The sequence below is a fragment of the Lygodium microphyllum genome, chromosome 11, assembly GCF_053477565.2.
Source record: "Lygodium microphyllum isolate KBCC chromosome 11, Lygodium_microphyllum_v1.1.10, whole genome shotgun sequence".
Lineage (NCBI taxonomy): Eukaryota > Viridiplantae > Streptophyta > Polypodiopsida > Schizaeales > Lygodiaceae > Lygodium > Lygodium microphyllum.
This window is the reverse complement of record NC_141145.1, coordinates 18,177,222-18,198,292: the sequence shown is the minus strand read 5'-3', so window position 1 is coordinate 18,198,292 and position 21,071 is coordinate 18,177,222. Positions and strand designations below refer to the sequence as shown.

At 43.1% G+C, this 21,071-nt stretch overlaps 1 protein-coding gene across 1 annotated transcript in view; it reads left to right on the top strand.

Annotated features, from left to right (window-relative positions):
- LOC148028588 (uncharacterized) overlaps positions 1-21,071 on the top strand; it is a 97,531-nt gene that overhangs the window by 19,469 nt on the left and 56,991 nt on the right. Inside the window, exons 3-10 of the mRNA XM_087688849.1 lie at positions 5,539-7,284; positions 10,320-10,492; positions 10,566-10,645; positions 12,757-12,888; positions 12,970-13,086; positions 13,192-13,284; positions 13,382-13,459; positions 13,578-13,634. Of these exons, the coding sequence (XP_087544975.1) occupies positions 5,567-7,284; positions 10,320-10,492; positions 10,566-10,645; positions 12,757-12,888; positions 12,970-13,086; positions 13,192-13,284; positions 13,382-13,459; positions 13,578-13,634 (2,448 nt within the window). The 5' untranslated portion in view covers positions 5,539-5,566. The remainder of the gene's footprint in view (positions 1-5,538; positions 7,285-10,319; positions 10,493-10,565; positions 10,646-12,756; positions 12,889-12,969; positions 13,087-13,191; positions 13,285-13,381; positions 13,460-13,577; positions 13,635-21,071) is intronic.

Genomic DNA, 21,071 nt, shown 5'->3' with positions numbered 1-21,071 from the left:
AGTTCAAGATGATAGATTTAGGACTTCTCCATTTCTTTTGGGCCACGAGATTTATCAATCTCAGAGGGGGATTTTTATCTCTTAGTAGAGATATGTACAAGAGCTATTGGTGACTTTTGAGATGGAGGATTGTCGGTCCATTTCTACTTCTATGGATCCGAACTGGAAGGCCACTTCACACACAGATTCTCCTTTGGCAGATGCTACCCACTACCGTCAGCTGATTGGATCATTGATTTGGCTCCTCAACACACGGGTTGATCTATGTTTTGCTGTAGGTCTTTTGGCTAGGTTCATGAGTGCACCTCAGCAGGTGCATTGGTAGGCTGCTCAGAGGAGACTTCGGTTTTTGAGGGGGACCTTCGACCTCGGGCTAGCGATGTGGATCAAAGGCGGTCTATTACAGGTTATTGTTTTACCTTGGGTGTTGGTGCTATCTCTTGAAGTAGTAAGAAGCAACCCATGGTAGTCCTATCTTCGACTGAGGCAGAGTATCGGGCTGCGTCTTCTACCACATGTGAGATTGTGTGGCTTCGGCACTTGTTGGAGGAGCTTGGCTGCCCCCAGACTCGTCCTACTATCTTGCGTTGTGACAATGAGAGTTGCATTGCCTTGGCATGGAATTCCGTATTCCATGCCCATACAAAGCACATAGAGATCTAGTGTCACTTCGTCAGGGAGAAGCTTCTGGATGAGACCATTGATGTGGAATACTGTAAGATTGAAGACAATCTTGCAAATTTGTTTACGAAGGCACTTCCCCAGGCTTTACTTCACTGACACTCCAGATCCCTTCGTCTGTTGCCTTGTCTAGGATCTGAGAGGAGGTGTTTAGAGCCATTTCTTGGACGCACGTGGCCACGTCAGCAATGCCATGTGGCAGCAGTAGTCGGGCAATCCGATTGCATCAGTCGGCTGCATTTAATGCAGTCGACCTGATCATTTATTGATATTATTTACAGCCTATGAATAGGGTGAGTTTCCAGCAGTCTACACATTGTCCTTGACAGATTTCAATTTGCTGATTGCAGAGATTGCTCTTGGGGCTAATGGAGATCGAGATTCTCGAGGTGGAGACATACGCAGATAATTTCTCTGCACCCGTATATAATTCTACATCCTTATACAGCGTTCTTCATTGGAGATTTTTTGTGTTTCACTGACTCTTTCTCTCTCTCTCTCTCTCCTTTCTGTGTTCACTCTTTGTTACGGTCATTTGCTTCCGCATTGCTTCACTTTGACACTCTCATCCTATAGCCAGCTCTCAAGTTATCTGAACAAAACCCAGCCATTTGAGTCATCAGAGGTGGAGGGAAAATATCTGCTATACAACCTGATTTACAACATAAATTGGGGTAATAGGCTATTCATTGTCCAAGTTAAAAGTGATAAGTATGCATTTTTAGCTTATGTGAATTTTATGCCTGCTGTAATTGTTGATTAATCAAGTCGTTACCACCCTCTCCAAGAAGGAAGACTGGTTTCATTGTGTTGAAAGTCATTCCTTGTGCCACGTCAATAGTGCCATGTGGCAGCAGTCGAGGATTGTCCGATTGTAGTCGGTTGCATTTAATGCAGCCAACGTGATTATTTCGGATTATTTTGAGGCTATTATTTTCAGCCTTTATAAGGCTGAGTTTTGAGTAGTCTTGTACATCGTATATGATAGATTTCAGCTTGCTGGTGACAGAGATTGCTCTTGGGGCTGACGGAGATCGAGATCCTCGAGGTGGAGACATACGCATATATTTTCTCTGCACTCGTGTATAATTCTGCATCCTTATACAACATTCTTCAATGCAGATTTTTTGCGTTTCACTATCTCTTTCTCTCTCTCTCTTCACTCTTTGTCACAGTCATTCGCTTCCGCATTGCTTCACTCTGACATGGTATCAGAGCATTGAAGGACTGACCGAGGGTGGATCGATCCGAAGAGGAGTTTTCAGCGCGACACAAGGCTGCGTTTTCAGCGTTCAAGTGCGAGTAGGTGGACTGTGCATTAGAACAAGGCTGAGGTGAGCATGGGCATGTGAGAAAAGAGAAGATTTGTTGAAGCTGCTTGCGTTTTCAGCGTTCAAGTGCGAGTAGGTGGACTGTGCATTAGAACAAGGCTGAGGTGAGCATGGGCATGTGAGAAAAGAGAAGATTTGTTGAAGCTGCTGCTGTTTTTTTGCTGTTATAGAAGGAAGAAGGCTGCGTTTTTGGACTTCAAGTGCAGATTTTACCTTTTCATCGCCTCCGGCGGGTGAAGAAGGAATGGGACGAGAGAACCTCAGCCCTAGCAGGCTGTATTTTCATAGTTAGAGGGGGTTGCTTTTTGTGTTTTATGCAGGCATTGTAGGTGAAGATGTCTTCTGAGGCCAAGAGAGAGTTTTAGGCGATCATGGACTGGAAGGTGCCCGTCCTACCATCTCTTCCTTCAGATCAAAAGCTCAATGGTGAGAACTACCGCATCTGGTAGGTTATGATGCTTGCCATATTGGAGTCCTATGATTTGACGAAGCTTGTTACGGAGACTATCAATCGTCCTTTTTCGCGAGATGAGTCCAGACTCTCTTCCAGTGAGAAGGTGGGGTTGGCAAAGGCTCAGGCACATTGGGATAAACTCGATGCATGCATTCGCTTGTTTTTATTTCTCTCATGTACTATAGTTGTTCTCTCTCACATAGAGCATTTGACGGTGGCTAGGGAGAGATGGGTGAGTTGGATTAGATGTATAATTGGATGACCGTCATGAAGCGTGGTCTTTGGAAGTGCAAATGAGGACTATGAGTGTCAACAAGTCATCATCCATGAGGGAGCATATCAACAAGCTAAGGCAGCTTTAGATGCATATTCAAAACGTAGGGAAGGTGATCACTTCTAAAGACATGGCGATAACTCTCCTTTCACAGTTACCGCCTTGCTTTAATGGTTTTTATTTCACCTTGATTGCTTCAAGGCGGTGTGAGACTCTTCGGTGGGAAGAGATTGTTCCTACGGTCTTGGACCAAGAGGAGCAATTGAAAGGAGCTAATGCTTCAAAGTCTGAAGCTTTGGTTGGTCAATCTCAGAAGAAGGGGAAGGACCAAAAGAAGAAGAAGGAAGACAAATCTAAGAAGGACAAAGACGAGGAGTCTACTTGTCACATTTGTGGCAAAATAGGTCACTGGAAGAAGGATTGCCCCGACAAGGAGAAGAAGGAAAAGGAGAAGAAGGAGAAATCTTCAAAGGATTCCGAAGCGGTGACTGCTCCCTCATTAGCTACTTTCCTCCATTTGGAGGTGGTTGAGGATTCGACTATGCCGGCTTCTGATGTTGTGTTGACTGTCCCATTTACTCGGGAGTGGATTGTTGACAATGGTGCCTCTAGGCACATGACTCCTTCTTCAGCAGGTGTTACTCATTTGCGGCCTTTTCATGGTCAGATTCTTATTGGAGATAGTTCGTCTATTCCTATTCAGGGAAGGGGCAACATGCATCTTATTCAAGATGGGCGTGGTGGTGCCCATGCATCTGAGGTACTTTATGTGCCGGCTTTGGGGTATCATCTTCTCTCGGTGCACAAGATTTGTGCGCTCGGCCTCTTGGTCGAATTTGATGTGGATTCTTGATCGAGGATTGAGAGCGGTTCTTTCTTCAGGTTATGAGGAGAATGAAGTCTACAAGTTGCGGTCTTCTTTTGCCTTGACTTCTCTTCTTTTTACCTCTCGATTTGCCAGATATTGTGGTGAGTCAGCAGCCTTGTGTATCTTGTATCTGTGGAAAGCAGACTTGTGATGTTGTTCCTAGCAAGGCTTCGAGGCGGTCTTCCGCACCCTTGGAGCTTGTTTCCACTGATCTTTGTGGACCGATGAGGATGGAATCCCTTCAAGGGAGTTTGTATTTCATGCTCATTGTAGATGATTACAGCAAGATGACATACCTATTTTCTGAAGTTGAAGTTGGAGGCTTTCTCCAACTTCAAGGATTGGTTGCTCTTTGAGGAGAACTGATCGAGGTGGAAGCTGAAGATCTTATGATTGGATAAGGGCGGAGAATTTTGTTCTAACAAGTTTACTCGGTTTTGCACAGACGGTGGCATACACCAGGAGTTTGCCAATACAAACACTCCTTAGGAGAATGGCATTTTGGAGCAGAAGAATCGCAGTGTGATCGAGATGGTTCGTACTATGATGGAGCATCGTCAGACACCTCAGTGTCTGTGGGTTGAGGCTTTGGCTACTTCAGTTCACATCCTTAATCGATCTCCTACTTCTGCTATTGTTGGTATGACACCTTTTGAGGCGTACTTTGGATCCAAGCTTGATGTTTCTTATTTCAGGGTTTTTGGGTGTGATGCTTGTGTTGACATCCGGAAACAACAACGTGACAAATTTGAAGCGGCTCCCATAAGATAGGTGTTTGTGGACTAGGGTGCTGAGAGTCATTCCCTGTGCCACGTCAACAGTGCCATGTGGCAGGCTGCCACGTGGTAGCAGTTGGACTGTCCGCGCCATGTGGCAGGCTGCCACGTGGTAGCAGTTGGACTGTCCGCGACCGAGTCGGCTGCATTTTATGCAGCTGACCTGATTATTTCGGGTTATTTTGAGGCTTTTATTTTCAGCCTTTATAAGGCTGAGTTTCCAGCAGTCTTGTACATTGTATCTGACAAATTTCGGCCTGCTGGTGACGAAAATTGCTCTCGGGGCTGACGGAGATCGAGATCCTCGAAGTGGATACATATGCAGATATTTTCTCTGCACCCGTGTATAATTCTGCATCCTTATACAGCATTCTTCACTACAGATTTTCTGCGTTTCACTATCTCTTTCTCTCTCTCTTCTCTCTCTGTTCACTCTTTGTCACGGTCATTCGCTTCCGCATTGCTTCACTTTGACACATTGTGCACGTGTTATTGGGCTGGGCACATTATTTGTGTAGGAGCCTGATTTATAGGCCCGTGATTTGGGCTGTTTGGGCATTTATTGCTGGCTGACAGGTTATTTGCTGATCTAGCCAACCAACTTATTTTGTAATTATTTTTTGTGCTGGCTGCCTTTTCTTGATTATTGGCCTATTTATTGGCCAGGCTCCCTCCTCCTTAGTATCATCATCAGCACACTCTGTCACTTGCAGGTTGTGTTCGAGAGAGGGAGCCGGTGTGAGTCCTCACTTGATAGACCTCATTGTGATCTTCTTTACGAGTGCTCTTGATAATGAAATTGCTGGACAACATTTAAGGTTGGGAAACTGGCCTTTTTCAGAAATGATTTCAAGATTGTTTTAGGGCTATTTCCTTCCTTTTCAAGTCTTCCAGACAGTTTCAGCCTGTAGACCCCCTGCTGAGATTTCCACTACTCTTCCAATGACATGAAACCTGTCTATCTTGTACCTAAATTTTCAACTACTTAAATCTGGGTCTACGGCAGCTCAGATGAACTGCTATATGGTTTGTTGGTGTCCTAAAGTTCATTTTGCATGCTTTCTTTTGTTGCATAGTGTTTTACTTTTTCCATGTTTGAAGTGAAGTCTGCCAAGTTTTTGTAAGATACTTATGTTTTAAGCTGTAATGTGCAGGTTGTTATATTTTTTGAGGTTAAATAAGATGAGGAAACCTGTAGAGAGATCATCATGCCAGCCAGTAAATATAGGAGACTCTGCTACATTTAATGGTTGGTTACAAGATGGAAGTGGATACTTCAGTGATGCCTCATTGTATGATGCTGATGATAGTAATGAGGATGAACTTTTTGAAGTTGCCAAAAACTTCAGGGATTTAAAGGGGTGCAATTATCAAAAGACAAAATTATTAACAAAGCCTATAACAGAGGTCGTCACACCTCTTGTTGGTGATTCTGACTTGACCTCAGCAACTGCTGCTTCAAGCACTAGCAGGAGAAGGATTTTGAAGGCTTTGCACAAGCCTAAAGGGGATGCTAAGGTTTGGTCGGAAACTTCTGATAATACAAAGACATGTAGAGCCAGCTTGTATGACCTTGAGAATGTTCAGGAGGCTGAAGCAGACTGTGTGGCTACAGTAGAGAAGAGCACAGACAAAAAGAGGCACCTAAGGAAGCTCAAGTTTGTTGAGGAGGATTCAAGTGCAAGTGATGCAGAAGCAAAGCACCCATCTGATTTTGATGTACAGCACAACATGAAATTTACTACTGTACCAGACGCGGGTGTCAAAACTAAGATACAATCTTTAACTGCTAAAGTCGTTAATAGGAAGCTCAAGAAGAATGGACTCTCTGAGATTCATAATTCAATGTACAAAGCTTCAGATCTCGAAGATGCAGGATCAGCAAGTTCTCATGACAGTGAAGTAGAGGTGAATGCTCAGGGTAGACTTGTAACAACTGTTGATATTTCTGGAGATGTTAAGTCAAAGAAAAAGGCAACAGCCAAAATGGTTGGACGACATCTGGTTAAAACAGATGCAGAGGAATTCAAGGAGTCAAAGTCAAGGAAAGAAAAGCTGGTAGATGCAACGTTTTTAGCAAGCAAAGCCTTGCAGAAGGAAAAAAGACATGTTGCAGCCAGAATGGAAGAAAATAAATCATCTCCAGAGGTTGTTGATAATGCAAGGACAAGTAGCATAGCTAATACTGTTGTCTTGGAAAAGAAGAAGAGAAAGTTTCTGCACAAAAGCCATATAAAACGGTTTACAGAGATGAAGGAAACAGACGCTTCCAGATTAGTAAGTTCTATTTTAGAATTAGAAGCTTCAGGTAAGACTGAAGTTACTATGGCAGATGATGAAAGCAGCTCTCTAACCAAATATTTGATGGGGGGTGCAAAAAGGCAAAGCTCTGGGCAGAAGATTTGCAATGATGCAACTGATTTGAGGAAAGGGACAAAGTCTACTCATAATGAGGATGGAAGGTTGATAAAGGGATTTTCAGCCAAGTATACCACAAGTAAGGCCCCTGCCACTGCTGGTTTTCGGAATACGAAGGCTGCCACCACAAAAGACCTTTCAGCTACAACAGCTTGCCAAATGGATCTTTTGAAAGAAGAGACTGGCCATGTCACTAAAGATGTATGCACAAGTTTGGACTCAGTGCATAGTGCAGTTGATCATCAGCAACCTGATGCTGAAAAAGATTTTGACAATGTTGCTGCTGGGGAGGAAGTGTCTAGTGGGGTCACGGAGGGTGGTGAAGAGAATGAGCACAAAAAGGTGGAACATAAAGGGGATGAAACTAGCAAGATAGAAGCTGCTGCCATGGATGTTGGCTGGGTGTTGTGTGATGATTGCCACAAATGGCGTTGCATTCCATCCACATTAGCAGATGCCATTGAAGCCACCAACTGCCGATGGTAAGGAGTCTGAATGTTGGATGTGGTTTGGGTTTTCAGAATGTATAGTTCGTGAGGTGAGAGTCTATTTTGGTTTATTTATGTATTAATTCCTCAAATCTGCCTGTATGATTACTTCTGCTCCATCGTTTGTTTGTTGTATCAATAGAGGCTGTAGTTTCCATTCCCTGTAAGTATTGCACTGCAAGAGTGGTTGTTAGTGCTTTCACACCAGTTTAAAAGCACAACTTTTCAGGTCCAATGAAGATCTGGGTTCATGTACAACAAATCACTGGTACACTGATGTTTTGGGGTTGTTGATCACATGTCAAAGCACTGATGTTTTGGGTTTGTTGATCACATGCCGAAGCACTGAATCGCAGGATTTTTTATTTTACTATTTTATTGTTATTAATGATAGATCGAGCTGCAGGGATTTTACAGGCATAATCCTGGCTCAGATTAAGTTCTGAAACATGAGATAGTCTCAATGTCTGGATCGGAGACGCAAAGCCCCTTCTAGCTTCTCAATTCTGATGAGATGTTTCTTGCATTTGCATCCTTACCCTTGGTAGTGTTATTTGTGTTGAGTTAGCTGCATAAGCTTTGCTGCCATGTCAAAAGTTTATGTGCTGCACTGAGTGTTGATGTGCATTGTAGATGAATGGTGAAAGTGTCAGTAATCCTCATTAAGTGCAACTGAAGTAACCTGCAGCTGCAATGGCCAATAAAACAAGAATGATGAGAAATGATATATATAGGCGATATGCACATGTGTGGTTGTAGCCTGTTCTTATCTAGATGAATAATAATGCGAGATGAGCATGCACCTTTTCCTATAGCCTCTCCAGCTTGTAAAACATTATTCCCCAATATGCACAGCTCTCTTGTAGTATGTGAAGTAGGTGGGTATTACTCTTTTTTGCAGGATCCAATTTTCTAAGTTACAAAGCTTGATTCCGATGGGAGAGGAATGCCACAAAGATGTCTGTTGTCTTCAATAAGTAGAGAGACCATTTCTACCTGAGGGATTTTGCAGTTTCCTTGCAACATTTGAAGTACAGAATATGTCAGTGTTTCCTTGTACCAGAGAGCAAGACCGCCTTTTTGTTACTTTCAGAGGTTCAGCATCTAGATTAGCTCAAAATGTGATGGCCTCAGATATACTGCTAAATGTTCAGTGATAGTGGAAATCGACACATTCATGCTGGAAAATTTCTGCTTACGTAATACCTAAGAGTAGTTGATGTCGTGGCTTGGCTGTGAGCTTGATGTTGATATGAAGGGCAAGATGATTAACAAGCCTGAACCAGATGAGTCTGAAGGCTCTATCATTTCTACTCCCCATATGGTAGCCTTCTCAACATCTGCAACAAGTTTGTTGATAGTACCTAGAGTGCCTTCATGAGTGTAAAGTGGATGGATGTGTGGCTTCATGCTGTGAAATTAGAATTACCATAGAGTCCTTCAATGGTTTTGTCAAGCGATGAGGTTTAATGCCTGTTCATGAAGAATCAGATGAATAAATTTTTTTCCCGGGAATAGGTGCAGAAATGGTGGACAGATACAATACAGTAGTTGTTCATAAAGTTGAGTTAAAATTGTAGAGTTTGGAGTAGTCAAGAATAGCAATTGTGGTGATTGGGAATTTTCCACTTTAGGCACTTATGACATGTTTGCGGATGCGATGATGCTTTGGATTGGTGCTGACTTATTTATTGGGAAGCAGGCAAATGCTACAACTGGTTGATGCAAGACAGGTATGAAGGCAAGACTAGACTGCTCTGATACCAAAATGAATCAGGGTACCATGTGGCATGAAGAGACACAAAGAGAGAGAAGAAATCAAATACTTAATGATATAAGCTTTTAGTTCGTATGGGCCTTACAAGGAGTAAGACTCAAAGTTACTACCTAGTGTAGTGTCTGTCCACAGAACCTACAAAGACACCCATCTATAATGTGTGCTCACACTTAGTATGAGAGGAGAGGATCTTCTTACATCTCCAATTTGTAGTCTCTAACTGTTTACCTTTGACTATTTTTCCACATCTTGCAAGCTATAGTTGGCTTTTGATCAACTACACAACTGAGCTGTCCATCACTAAGGGAGTGGCCTGCACTCTTAGCCTTGTACTCTTAGGATAACCCAATTCCTCAAAACTTTTAGATTGCTGCAAGAATGTTCAGCATATCACGTAAAAGTGCCTTGCTTTTAGGAAATCTTTCATTCCCTGCAGTATAACTATCTAAACGGCAGAAGGTACTATTAAAAGTTCTTCTCTCAGTATCATATGTGTATTGGCACTGGTGTGCATACTTCAGTGCAAAATTGTGTTCATCTCATCTTTTGGTCTACTTTTTCCTATTACTCATCACTTTCATGCCCGTCCATGGTTCTTGCATATTACACTGCTATCAAAGCATTGCTTAGTAACTTGTCCCTAATCTCAAGGTTTCTGGTGAGTAGTTCTGCCTCACCAGAGGGACTTATGAATTGCTTTTTAGGTCCCGATGACAAGGTGCAATAAGTGTCAGTAACCTAGGGAGTTAGATAATTTGTAGCGATTGACACGAGGCACTCATAACTGTATGTGCCAAGTGCTGTTAGTCCATGTGGCTCTCTTATGTGTTATTCCTTTTTTGGAGCTTATACAGAAAGACAGCCTGTATTTGACAATTCATCTGATGCTCCTAGAATGTTTGGTGCAAAAGGGATTGGGGCTTTATTATTATTGGGGCATCCTTAATCGCTCCTCTTAAGCAATCCATAAGACCTCTTGGCTCTAGGGATATTGGGACATCCTTAGGGAGTATGCCAAAACAAATGACAAACCATGAAAAATTCTTGGACAATTAGAAAGTTCTCATGGACAACCAACATACTCACTCAATTAAATAATTAGTATTTGAACGTTTGTTGGTATGCTTTGCATTAGAAATGTTTCTAGCCTCTGTTAACATCTGGGCTTTTGCAAGTATAGCTTGAAACAATGTACAGTTGTCAGCTCACCTTGAGAAGGGTCTAAGAAGGGTGCTCTATATTGTCTTTATAGGTCCTGCAAAGAAAATCCAAATAAAGATTTTGCGGACTGCACCATCCCTCAAGAAAAATCCAATGCTGAGATTAATGCAGAGCTGAATATATCAGAGGTTTCTTTTTGTGAGGATGATGATGATAAAGATGTTTCGATAGATTCAAAGCAATCAGATGGCCCAAAATTTCCAGGTTAGTGTATCAAAATGTTGGTAGATGTGACGAGAGAAGATTTTATTTAATTTTTGGATTCATCTCTTTACAGGCCAACCACAAGCAGCATGGACGTTGATCAAGCACAACATTTTTCAACATCGGGAAAGGAAAATACAAACTATTGATGAGGTATGTTTTCATTGAAAATGTTTGTGCATGCCATTTATTGAAGTGCTTGTATTTCCCATGATGCATATTGTGATAAACACTGTTTTCTTTGGATTGTTTTCCTTCAACCTTCCAATGTTGTGGATGATGCATGCTAGTTATTTGATTGGTTGTTTAATTGACAGGAGATAAGTGGCTTTAAGCCATATTTGATAGATGAGTTTATTGTTTTTCTTCTTCGGAATGATGTGACGTGGCTCGATCCTTTTGAGTGTGAACATCTAATCTGAGATTCATCCCAATCGGTTTCATTTCCATTGCAAAAATTTCCTTTGATTCTATAACTTACTGTGAATCTCTGTGCATTGCTGTGGGCAATGCTAACAAAACCCATCCTGCTGTGTCTGTCCAACCAGCTGCGGCTCTTGCAGTCTTGCAACTGATGCAGGACTTGCAGACTAGATGGATAAAACACAAGTATCAAGCACTTAGGGCCGACAACTGCATGACCAGCACCTAACTGCTCCTGCAGCAGTCTGAAGCCCTATGAAAAGCACAATGCAGATTTGCCAAACACTATGTAAAAGCTGCACTAAATTCAGGATTGATTTATCACAGGCTGTAAGATGATTTCATTTATGAAAAATCAATATTGCTTATCAGCAAAAACACAAGCATAGCTGATCATTTATGTTCCAGGATGCACATGACACTGATGTGTGGTGTTTTGTTCCTTGTTGTGACCCTATCTTGTTCAAGGATGCACAGAACACAAGCATATCTGACCATTTATGTTCGAGGATGCACAGAACACTGCTGTGTGTTTTTTTGTTCCTTGTTGTGACCCTATCTTGTGGACTTATGAAGACAGTGAAGTAATGTTATGGATCTGCACCTTGGTAATAGAACTTTTGCTTAGTTTGGCTGTTAAGGCATTTCAGTCTCTAGGATCTGTTTTTAGAAGGTTGTACTTGTCATTGCTAGGATAGATATGCGAGTTTACCAGGTTTTGTGATGGTGAAATGAAAATGGGTTCATATGGCATTTGAGATTGGACAGTTGGAGCTCTAACTAGGGAGATACACAAGAATTTTTTTTCATCACTGCACATATTTGGACTTATTAGGTACTTTACAAGGACAGGTACATACTTGATGGACTGAGGAAGGTGGTGCAACTGCATAGGTGTGTATTATTCAGGCAATTGAATCAAAAGTTTTTAGACCCTGAAAGTGACATATGAACCAGGCTTTTGGTCATTGGAAGTTTCTAATTTCAGTTTTGTGTGTCAAGGGTGGATGAACCAATGGTTTAGGTGCAGTGTGTATGGGCAGCCGAGTTGAATGGTTACTTTAAATAAGTCTAGTTCAACCAGTGCCCTCTTAAAAACCAATAAGTTAAAAACCCTTAAAAGACTTTATTGCCAATGGGGTTGCAGCCTACGTGATTTTAGTGGGTGGGCGTGTACATGGGTACCTAAGCTCAAACCTTGGATACATCCTTTCAGGCATCTTTCAAAGCTCAAGTCTTCTCAAAAAATTAATAAATGGCAATGGTCACCTCATCGAGGGCAAGCCCCAAATAATGCCAAAAATAGGAGTGCTTTAAAAGTAACACCATGGCAAGCTGAAGGAGATCTTTCTTCATATTCCACAGACTGTATGCCACATCCTACAGTTGACAGGCTGACAACAAAACACTTATGCATTTTTACCTTCTCAGCTTGTAACATGACTCTTATCCACATCTTCATCGTGAGTGTAGTTTGTTACTGGCATGTAAAGCTATGCACACGTTAATGTGAATTACAAGCTTCCGTCTTTAAGTACATTGGCTTACCTGCTCCAAACAACTTTTTGGAGAGTTCTCTTGATTACCCATTCACAGTCTTCATTTGCCAGGGATTGCCTCTACATTGTCTGCAACTGCCTCAAGCAATTGGACTTTCAGTTTTTCAACACACTGGATTTGAAATTCCATTAACTTTTTGATAAGATCATATTCATAATTCATGTCCATTAACTTTTTGATAAGATCATATTTATAATTCATGTCCTAACTAGGACTACAAGGATTTTCTTAGGTGCCATGTATTATTTTTCAACTCTCGTCACTTACTTACATTTTTGCAGATAATGGTGTGTGGGTGTGTACCTCCAGAGGATGGTGGTCCGGGTTGTGGAGATGATTGTTTAAATCGCATGCTCAGCATTGAGTGTATTCCAGAAACATGTCCCTGTGGTGATCTGTGCTCAAATCAACAGGTGTTAGTTGCATTCTGACTGTTTTGCGGCCTATTTCTAGTACACTCACAGAATTTAACCTCGAGTCAATTGTGCTCACAGTTTCAGAAGAGATCATATGCAAAAGTTGGCTGGTTTCGATGTGGAAAAAAAGGCTTTGGCTTGCAGATTCTGGAAGATATTCCTGAAGGAACCTTCATTATTGAGTATGTTGGAGAGGTATAAATATTCAAGACAGACTTGGTACATAATTTCCATATACTAGCATTGCCCTTGGATGGGAAAATTTTGTATGCACATGCTTTGACTTTCTCATGAATGTAGGTGCTAGATATGATTGCATATGAAGCCCGGCAAAGAGAGTATGCTCTTAGGGGACAGAAACATTTCTACTTCATGACACTGAACAGCACTGAGGTACTGAATGTAGTAAGTGATATGTTAGTAGTTACCACGTTAAAATCCAAGCTCTGTGATATGCTCAGTTATGTAAATAAGGCTGTACCATTTGCAGGTGATTGATGCTTGTTACAAAGGAAACCTGGGACGCTTTATTAATCATAGCTGCGATCCAAATTGTAAAACTGAGAAGGTAACAAATGGTTCTAAATGTCTGATCTTTTAGACAGACAGTATAGCTGATGATGAGTTTACTTGACTGCTATGATGCTGTAATGATTCATATTTCAATTCTTTTGATTGCATTACAGTGGATGATTAATGGTGAAGTCTGCATTGGGCTGTTTGCCATCAAAGGCCTTAAGAAGGTATGTTTGCTATCAAAGATCTTAGGAAAGTATCTTAAGACCGGGGGGGGGGGGGATAGAGAGAGAGAGAGATTAATGCCTACATAAAGCCAATGTGGCCTTTGAGACAATCCAGAGTACATCCATGTCTGATGCCATCTCAGCAGTAAAGTGAAGATAGCAATAAAATAAGTGGCCTATGAAACAATGCTGAAAATAAGAAAGTAAGTATACAATAAGACAATGCTAGAGTACAACCATGTGTTGTGTTGTCTTATCTAAAGAATGGAAAAGAAGGCCTATGTTGTTGGAATAGGGTGCAGCGATGGAAGGATGAGAATCTGCTGCAGTAGACTGCACAGATACAAGGGAGAAGAGAAACACTGAAGAAAGGAGAACACTGCAAAAGAACTCAGAATAGAGCTGCAAGATAGGGCGGAGAGTCATTGCCATGTGGTATAAAGCTGTTTGTTGCATTTTCTGCTTTATTTTATTCATTCCTGTGCAGTTGACGATATTTGGCAGTAGTCAGCCAGATTTAGCTAGCCAACTTGGTCATTTTATTGTATTATTTTATGCCTATATAGGCAGCCTTGCCTGCTGGTCATAGTCACTTTATTTTCTAGAGATGAGAGAGAGCTCTGGCTGGTGATACTGTGACAACCTGTTGTATATATCTGCTTTCAGCATTCAGCATTTATACTCTACAATCTTCAGCATTCTACTGTCTCTTTCTCTCTTTCTTTTCTCTTGGTGTTCACTTCTTTCTTTCAATCTAGTCATATGCTTTTGCATTCGTCGCACTCTAACATAGTATTAGAGCAGCATAGAAGGGCTAATTGATTGTGGGTAGATTTGAAGAGTAGGTTTGAGTGTGACACCAAGGTTGTGTTTTCAGTATTCGAGAGCAAGCAAGATGTTTGTGCATTGACACAAGACTGAAGCAAGTGGACGTGTGCAGGAAAGAAGGGATGTTGCTGTTTTTGTGCAAGTTTTGTTGTCAAAGGAGGTAAAAGGGTTGCGTTTTCAGTCTTTTATAGTAGGTTTTGATCGCCTCCGGCGGTTAAGGCATGTGAAGGAGGAGTAGGGGAAGCTTTAGTAGGCTGTCGTTTTCGAGTTAGAGGGGGCTACCTATTGTTTTGGGTAGGTCATTCAGGAGGCATGTTATTGGAAATCGATGTGGAGTTCTAGGCGATTATGGATCAAAAGATCCACATGTTATTAGCTCTTCCACAGGATCAAAATCTAGATGGGGAGAACTACAACATTTGGTAGGTGATGATACTTCCCAGCTAGGAGTCTTATGATTTGGCGAAGCACATGATGGAGGCCATTGACCATCCATCAGCCTAGGATCTTTCCAAACTTTCTTCTTTGGAGAAACCGGAGCTGGTGAAGATATAGGTACATTGGGACAAGTTGAATGCTCATATACGTTCTTTCTTATTTCTTTCATGTACTCTTGCCGTGATAGCTCACATTGAGCATCTTACCAATGCTTGGGAGATATGGCTAGAACTAAATAGATTTGTGTGGAGTGAGGCGGGCGTAGTCCCTCAAGGGGAGCCTTTACTTTATGTTGATTGTGTATGATTACAACAAGATTGCATGCGTGTATTTTTTGGCGCTAAAATTAGAAATTGTCTCACACTTTAAGGATTGACTTATCTTTGAGGAAAATCATTCGGTCAAGTAGCTTAAAATAGTGATATTTTACAAGGGTAGAGAGTTTGTCTCCAATGAATTGGCTTTTTTCTATATGGATTGAGGGATTCATTAGGAGTTTGCTAATACGAAGACTCCTAAAGAGAATGGCATTTTGGAGTGGAAGAATAGGAGTGTGATCAAGATGGAATGAACTATGATGGAGCATTGGCAAATACCTCAGCCTCTTTGAACCGAAACGGTGGCCCCTGCTGTCCATATCCTAAATCGGTGATCCACATCTGCTGTTGCTGGTATGACTCCTTTTAAGGTGTCTTTTGGACTAAAGCCAGATGTTTCCTATTTTTGGGTATTTGGATGTGATGCCTATGTTTACATTCCAAAGAAGCAAAGGAATAAGTTCGAGCTGGCTTTCAAAAAACAAGTGTTTGTTGGTTATAGCTCTCGATCATAGGGGTATATGATTTATAATTCCATCTCATGGGATGCCTATATGAGTTGAGATGTACGGTCCATGGAGTTTTTAGCTACAGAGGGGGGGGTGAGGAACAAGAACAGGGTGAGAAACACCCTCTTCTTGAAGATCCAGTAGGCATTTGAGTGAGTTTTTGTGGAGCTTGTGCCTCTTGAGGCTCCATTGGACTCCCCATCAGCAGATGTTTTAGAGACTTTGACGAATGTAGAGCGGTGAGGGGAGTATGAGTCTCCTTGTTGGGCTTGTGAGATTCTCCGTGATGTAGGGATTGAGGGGTTTCCCAAGGAGTGGTAGCTACATGTCGGCCCGCGGCGATCTCGGAGGAACTAGACATATTCCACTGAGCTTGTTTGTACTATGGTTTGATGACCCGTGCCATGCAAGATAGGGAGCTAACATTGATAAAGGAGGTGCTATAGTTTGATCATTGATGGAAGGCCATGGAGTAGGAGTTGGAGTCTATTGAGTTAGTATCTTGTGCCTTGGCCCACTCTTCACAATGTGATTAGGGTCAAGTGGGTCTTTAAGACCAAGTATCTTAGTGATGGCATACTCGACGAGCATAAGGTAGAGTTGGTTGTCTATGGTTTTGTGTAGAGGCCAAGTGTTGACTTCCATCATCTATGATACTTTTGCACCCACAGCTCATATGGCCACCATTCGTACCATACTTGCTCCTACTAGCTACAATAGATGGACGGTTTACTATTTGGATATTAAGTTTGCATTCTTTTTTGCTCCTTTTTGGGCTTGAGAGGGGGTGTTGAGAAACACTATCATTCAATACCATTTCCCTCCATTTCTATTTTTGATTTTCATTTACAGTTCCAAAAAGGCTTTCTAGGCGCCTCTCAAGAGAGTTGGGGTGCCACTCGAGAGACTTCAATGGGCGACACTCTAGACAATCTATTCCTATATATACGACATTGACTCCACCCATTCATCTATCCCACGTTCATTCCTTTTGACATTCTGTTACTCTCTTCCTCTCCACTGTGTTGCTCACACCCCACTTGGAGGACATTGTAGTTCGTGGTCTTCATCTCTCCCTGCACCAAGTGCCTTGGCTCCTTCACTTCTAGGTTGCATTTTGGGCTGTAGATTCTCTTGCTCCACTTGATGACCATCTCCACCATCTCGCATTGGATTGTACTTATGTTTTTGGCTGCAGATTCTCTTTCTCCACCTGTGACCATCATCTCCATTTGACTCAGTAGCAGGCACTTGCGTTTTTACTACCACACCACCTCCTCTCTAGCCAGTGATAGTGCTCTTTGTGAAGAAAAATGTGTAGTAGCTGCTAGGGTTTGCATTGAGGAAACACAGAGTGTACGACCATGATAGAAACACAACGATACAAACACAAACGTGCAAAACTCAAAATTCAACACAGAAACAAATACAAGTAGAAGGAGAGAGAAAGAACACAACTTTGAAGTGAATGAAAACTGTAAATGAATGAAGAGTGTACAGAGTGCCCAAGGACAAAGCAGTAGTGTTGGAGAGTGATGTTCGCTGGAGATGGATTCCAAGTACTGTAACCACTAGTTGAAGATGAGAGAGTGCTGAATAATGAAGGGCAGTAGGATGGTCACCAAAACATAGCAATTGGAGGCTGAAATTTGATAAACGCAGCAGTATACCACCAAAGTAGGTTGAAAACTGATCAATGGAGGCAGAAAACTGATCAGTGGAGGCAGAGAACTGTCATGCGGCGACAAGAGAGGTGTTTGCTGATGTGGGTGGCCTACTAGATAACAACATTGATTGATTGAAGATTTCTGCGCTCTTCTGTCTCTTTTCTCTCTCCCTCTTCTCTCATGTTAATTGTCTTTTAGTCTTGTCCGTACACTTCTGCATTCATTGCACTCTAATAGTAGCTACCACAGGGTTTGGTTTCTTTGGTTCCGTTTGAGGAAGAGTTGCCACCCTTTGATTGGCTTGCCTTCGCATCTTGCGAGTTCTTGCCATTGTTGGTTTACCTTCTTGAAGAGTTAGCAACCAAACCCCTTTGCTTTGAGTAAGATTGTGTGGAGGCTTTCTTGTGGACTTGATTGTGCAGCCTTGTGTAACACAAGAACTGACACTTGAACTCGTAGAAGTGGCAATCTAGATACTGAGATAATGTGCTGGATTAAATGGAACCATTTGTTGGGCAACCTGTTTAAGAAGAATGTGACCGGATCATCATTTTACTTTGGGGAGCTAGTAGTGGAAACTTTGCGAGTAATTGTGTATATTTGGCCAACTTGACTTTCAGATCATCCCCTTAACGGAAAACTCCTGAAGCTCACAATCGAGATTGATACATCGAGTGTGATCTCTTGTTGCATAGTGGTCAATGAGATGACTCCAATACTCAGATGCCAGGGGAAAATGTTGTAATAGAGAGTGAAACTTAGGAATCGACCCTTGCATTAACTCAATGTTGGCAGGAGCATTGCGGGTTTAAACGAGTCTTATCTGTGAAGGCATTCTTGGCCGTTGCAATAGGAGTCATAGTGGTAGAAGATGGATAAGATGTGCAATGGTGGTAGGGTGAATAGGGTTGGGAAGTGGAGTATACTTGGGATTAATCCCAAAGTGTCCACCATGCATGCAGAAAGTGTGCACAATGGATTTGAATGTGGGCATGGATTGGCTAGGTATGGGCATGGTAACTGCATGAGGAGCCCATGGAGGTGTCAGAGTGCAGCGGTGCGGAAGCGTAGGACTGAGAGAGAGAGAACGCAGAGAGAGAAGAGAGAGAAAGAGATAGTGGAAGATGAAGATCTGCTGTATAAAGTGTGCTGAATACAAAGATATGCAGATATATACACGGGCGCAGTGCGCTGGACTGCGTGTCTCCACCTCGACGATGCAACCTATTGTTCACCTCGAAGTCCACTGCAGTCTGCACTGTCTCCTGTCTGAAATCTGCGAACAGAGACAGAATCTGCGCGTGCCACCGGTCTGTAATCTGCGAGCAGAGAAGTGTAGGAGACTGCTGGAGAACTCGGCTATTTATAGCCAGAATCCGGGTGAAAACCAGGGCGCCAGAAATAGCCTGTCGGTTGCATTAAATGCAGCCGACTGTCTGAACAGGTCGGACTGCCACGTGGCAGTCCGACTGCACACGGACAGAAACTGTCCGACTGCACCTGCTGCTCCTGATCAGGCTGTGATCTCTAACACCCCCTCTCAGAGCCTGGGCGAGCAGAAGCCTGAGGGATCTGGAATGTCTCTGAAGTAGAGCCTGGGGAAGTGCCTTCGTAAACAAATCTGCAAGATTGTCCTCCGTCTTGCAGTACTCCACAGTGATGGTCTCATCCAGAAGCTTCTCTCTGATGAAGTGATACTGAATCTCTATGTGCTTCGTCCGGGCATGAAAAACAGGGTTCTATGCCAAGGCAATGCAACTCTCATTGTCACATTGCAGCAAAGTAGGACGAGTCTGGGGGCACCCAAGCTCCTCCAATAATCTCTGAAGCCACACAGCCTCACATGTGGTGGAAGACGCGGCCCGATACTCCGCTTCAGTAGACGAAAGGGCTACCGTGGGCTGCTTTTTGCTACTCCATGAAATAACACCTGCACCCAAGGTAAAACAATAACCTGTAGTAGACCGCCTGTGGTCCACATCACCGGCCCAATCCGAGTCGCTCCAACCTGCAAGTACAAGATCTGAACCATCTGTCCCTGCGGGATAATGAATCCCTAAATCAGACGTCCCCCTCAAATACCGAAGTATCCTCTGAGCAGCCTGCCAATGCACCGTCTTAGGTTCACTCATGAACCCTGCCAAGAGCCCAACAGCAAAACAAAGATCAACACGAGTGTTGAGAAGCCAAATCAAGGATCCAATCAACTGACGATAGCGGGAAGCATCCGCCATAGGAGAAGCTGAATGAGAAGTGGCCCAACTCTCCCCTGGATCTCCAAGAACGGGATGCTCCTCTCCCGTTGATATGGTCGGAACCTCCACAAACCGCACATCTCGACTAGTGTACACATCCCGCTTGACGGGATCATACAAGCGATAGCCTTGGGACTGGGAGCCGTAGCCAACAAATACCTGTCTTCGGGAAGCTGCTTCAAATTTATCACGGTGAGCCTTGGGAATGTGAACATAGGCATCACACCCAAAGACCCTAAAGTAAGAAACATTGGGCTTGGTCCCAAAGTAAGCCTCAAAAGGTGTCATTCCTTCAACGGCCGAAGCGGGGGATCGATTAAGGATGTGGATTGCAGTAGCCACAGCCTCGGCCCACAGAACCTGAGGGGTCTGGCGGTGCTCCATCATGGTGCGCGCCATCTCGATCACACTGCGGTTTTTCCGTTCAAGAATGCCATTTTCTTGAGGAGTGTTGGTATTAGCAAACTCCTGGTGAATACCTTTATCTGCACAAAACCGAGCAAACTCATTAGAAACAAATTCACCACCCTTGTCGGATCGCAAGGTCTTCAACTTCCGGCCCGATCGGTTCTCTTCAAAGAGAAGCCAATCCTTGAAGTGGGAGAAAGCTCTGACTTTAATGCCAAGAAATAGGCCCATGTCATCCTGCTGTAGTCATCTACGATCAACATGAAGTACGAGCTCCCACGCAAGGACTCCTTCCTCATAGGGCCACAGAGATCTGTAGATACAAGCTCCATCGGTGAAGTAGAATGCCGCGAAGCTGTGTGGGGAATGGCATCCCTATGCTGCTTCCCACGAATGCAGGAGACACATGGCTGCTGGCTCACCACTATATCCGGCAACCCTCAAACAAGCTGTCCACGTGATGCCCTCCGAAGATAATCATAGTTGAGGTGACCAAACCGAGCATGCCATAACTCTGACTATGTCTGAGAGGTAAGAAGAAGAGTAGAGAGGGCGGTGGAAGACTTCAATTTATAGATGCCGTTCTCCTCATATCCGGATGATAGAACCTTCCTTGACCCACGATCAAGGACTCGCACCGAGGTACTGTCAAACTCCACCAAAAGTCCAAGGGAGCAAATCTTATGAACTGACAGGAGATGATACCCTAAACCTGGTACATGCAAGACCTCTGAGGTATGGGTACCACCATGTCCATCTGGAATAAGCTGCATCTTACCTCATCCTGCTATAGACATTGAAGAGCTATCTCCAATGAGAATCTGCCCACGCGAGGGTCGCAACTGGGCAACACCATCTGATGAAGGAGTCGTGCGCCGGGAGGCACCACTATCAACGATCCACTCTAGAGCCTGGGGAGCCGTCATCGCAGCATCAGAAGCATTCGGTGAAGAGTCCTCAATGACAGCTAGATGAAGAAATGCAGCTGATGAGGGTGCAGCCACCGCTCCAGAAT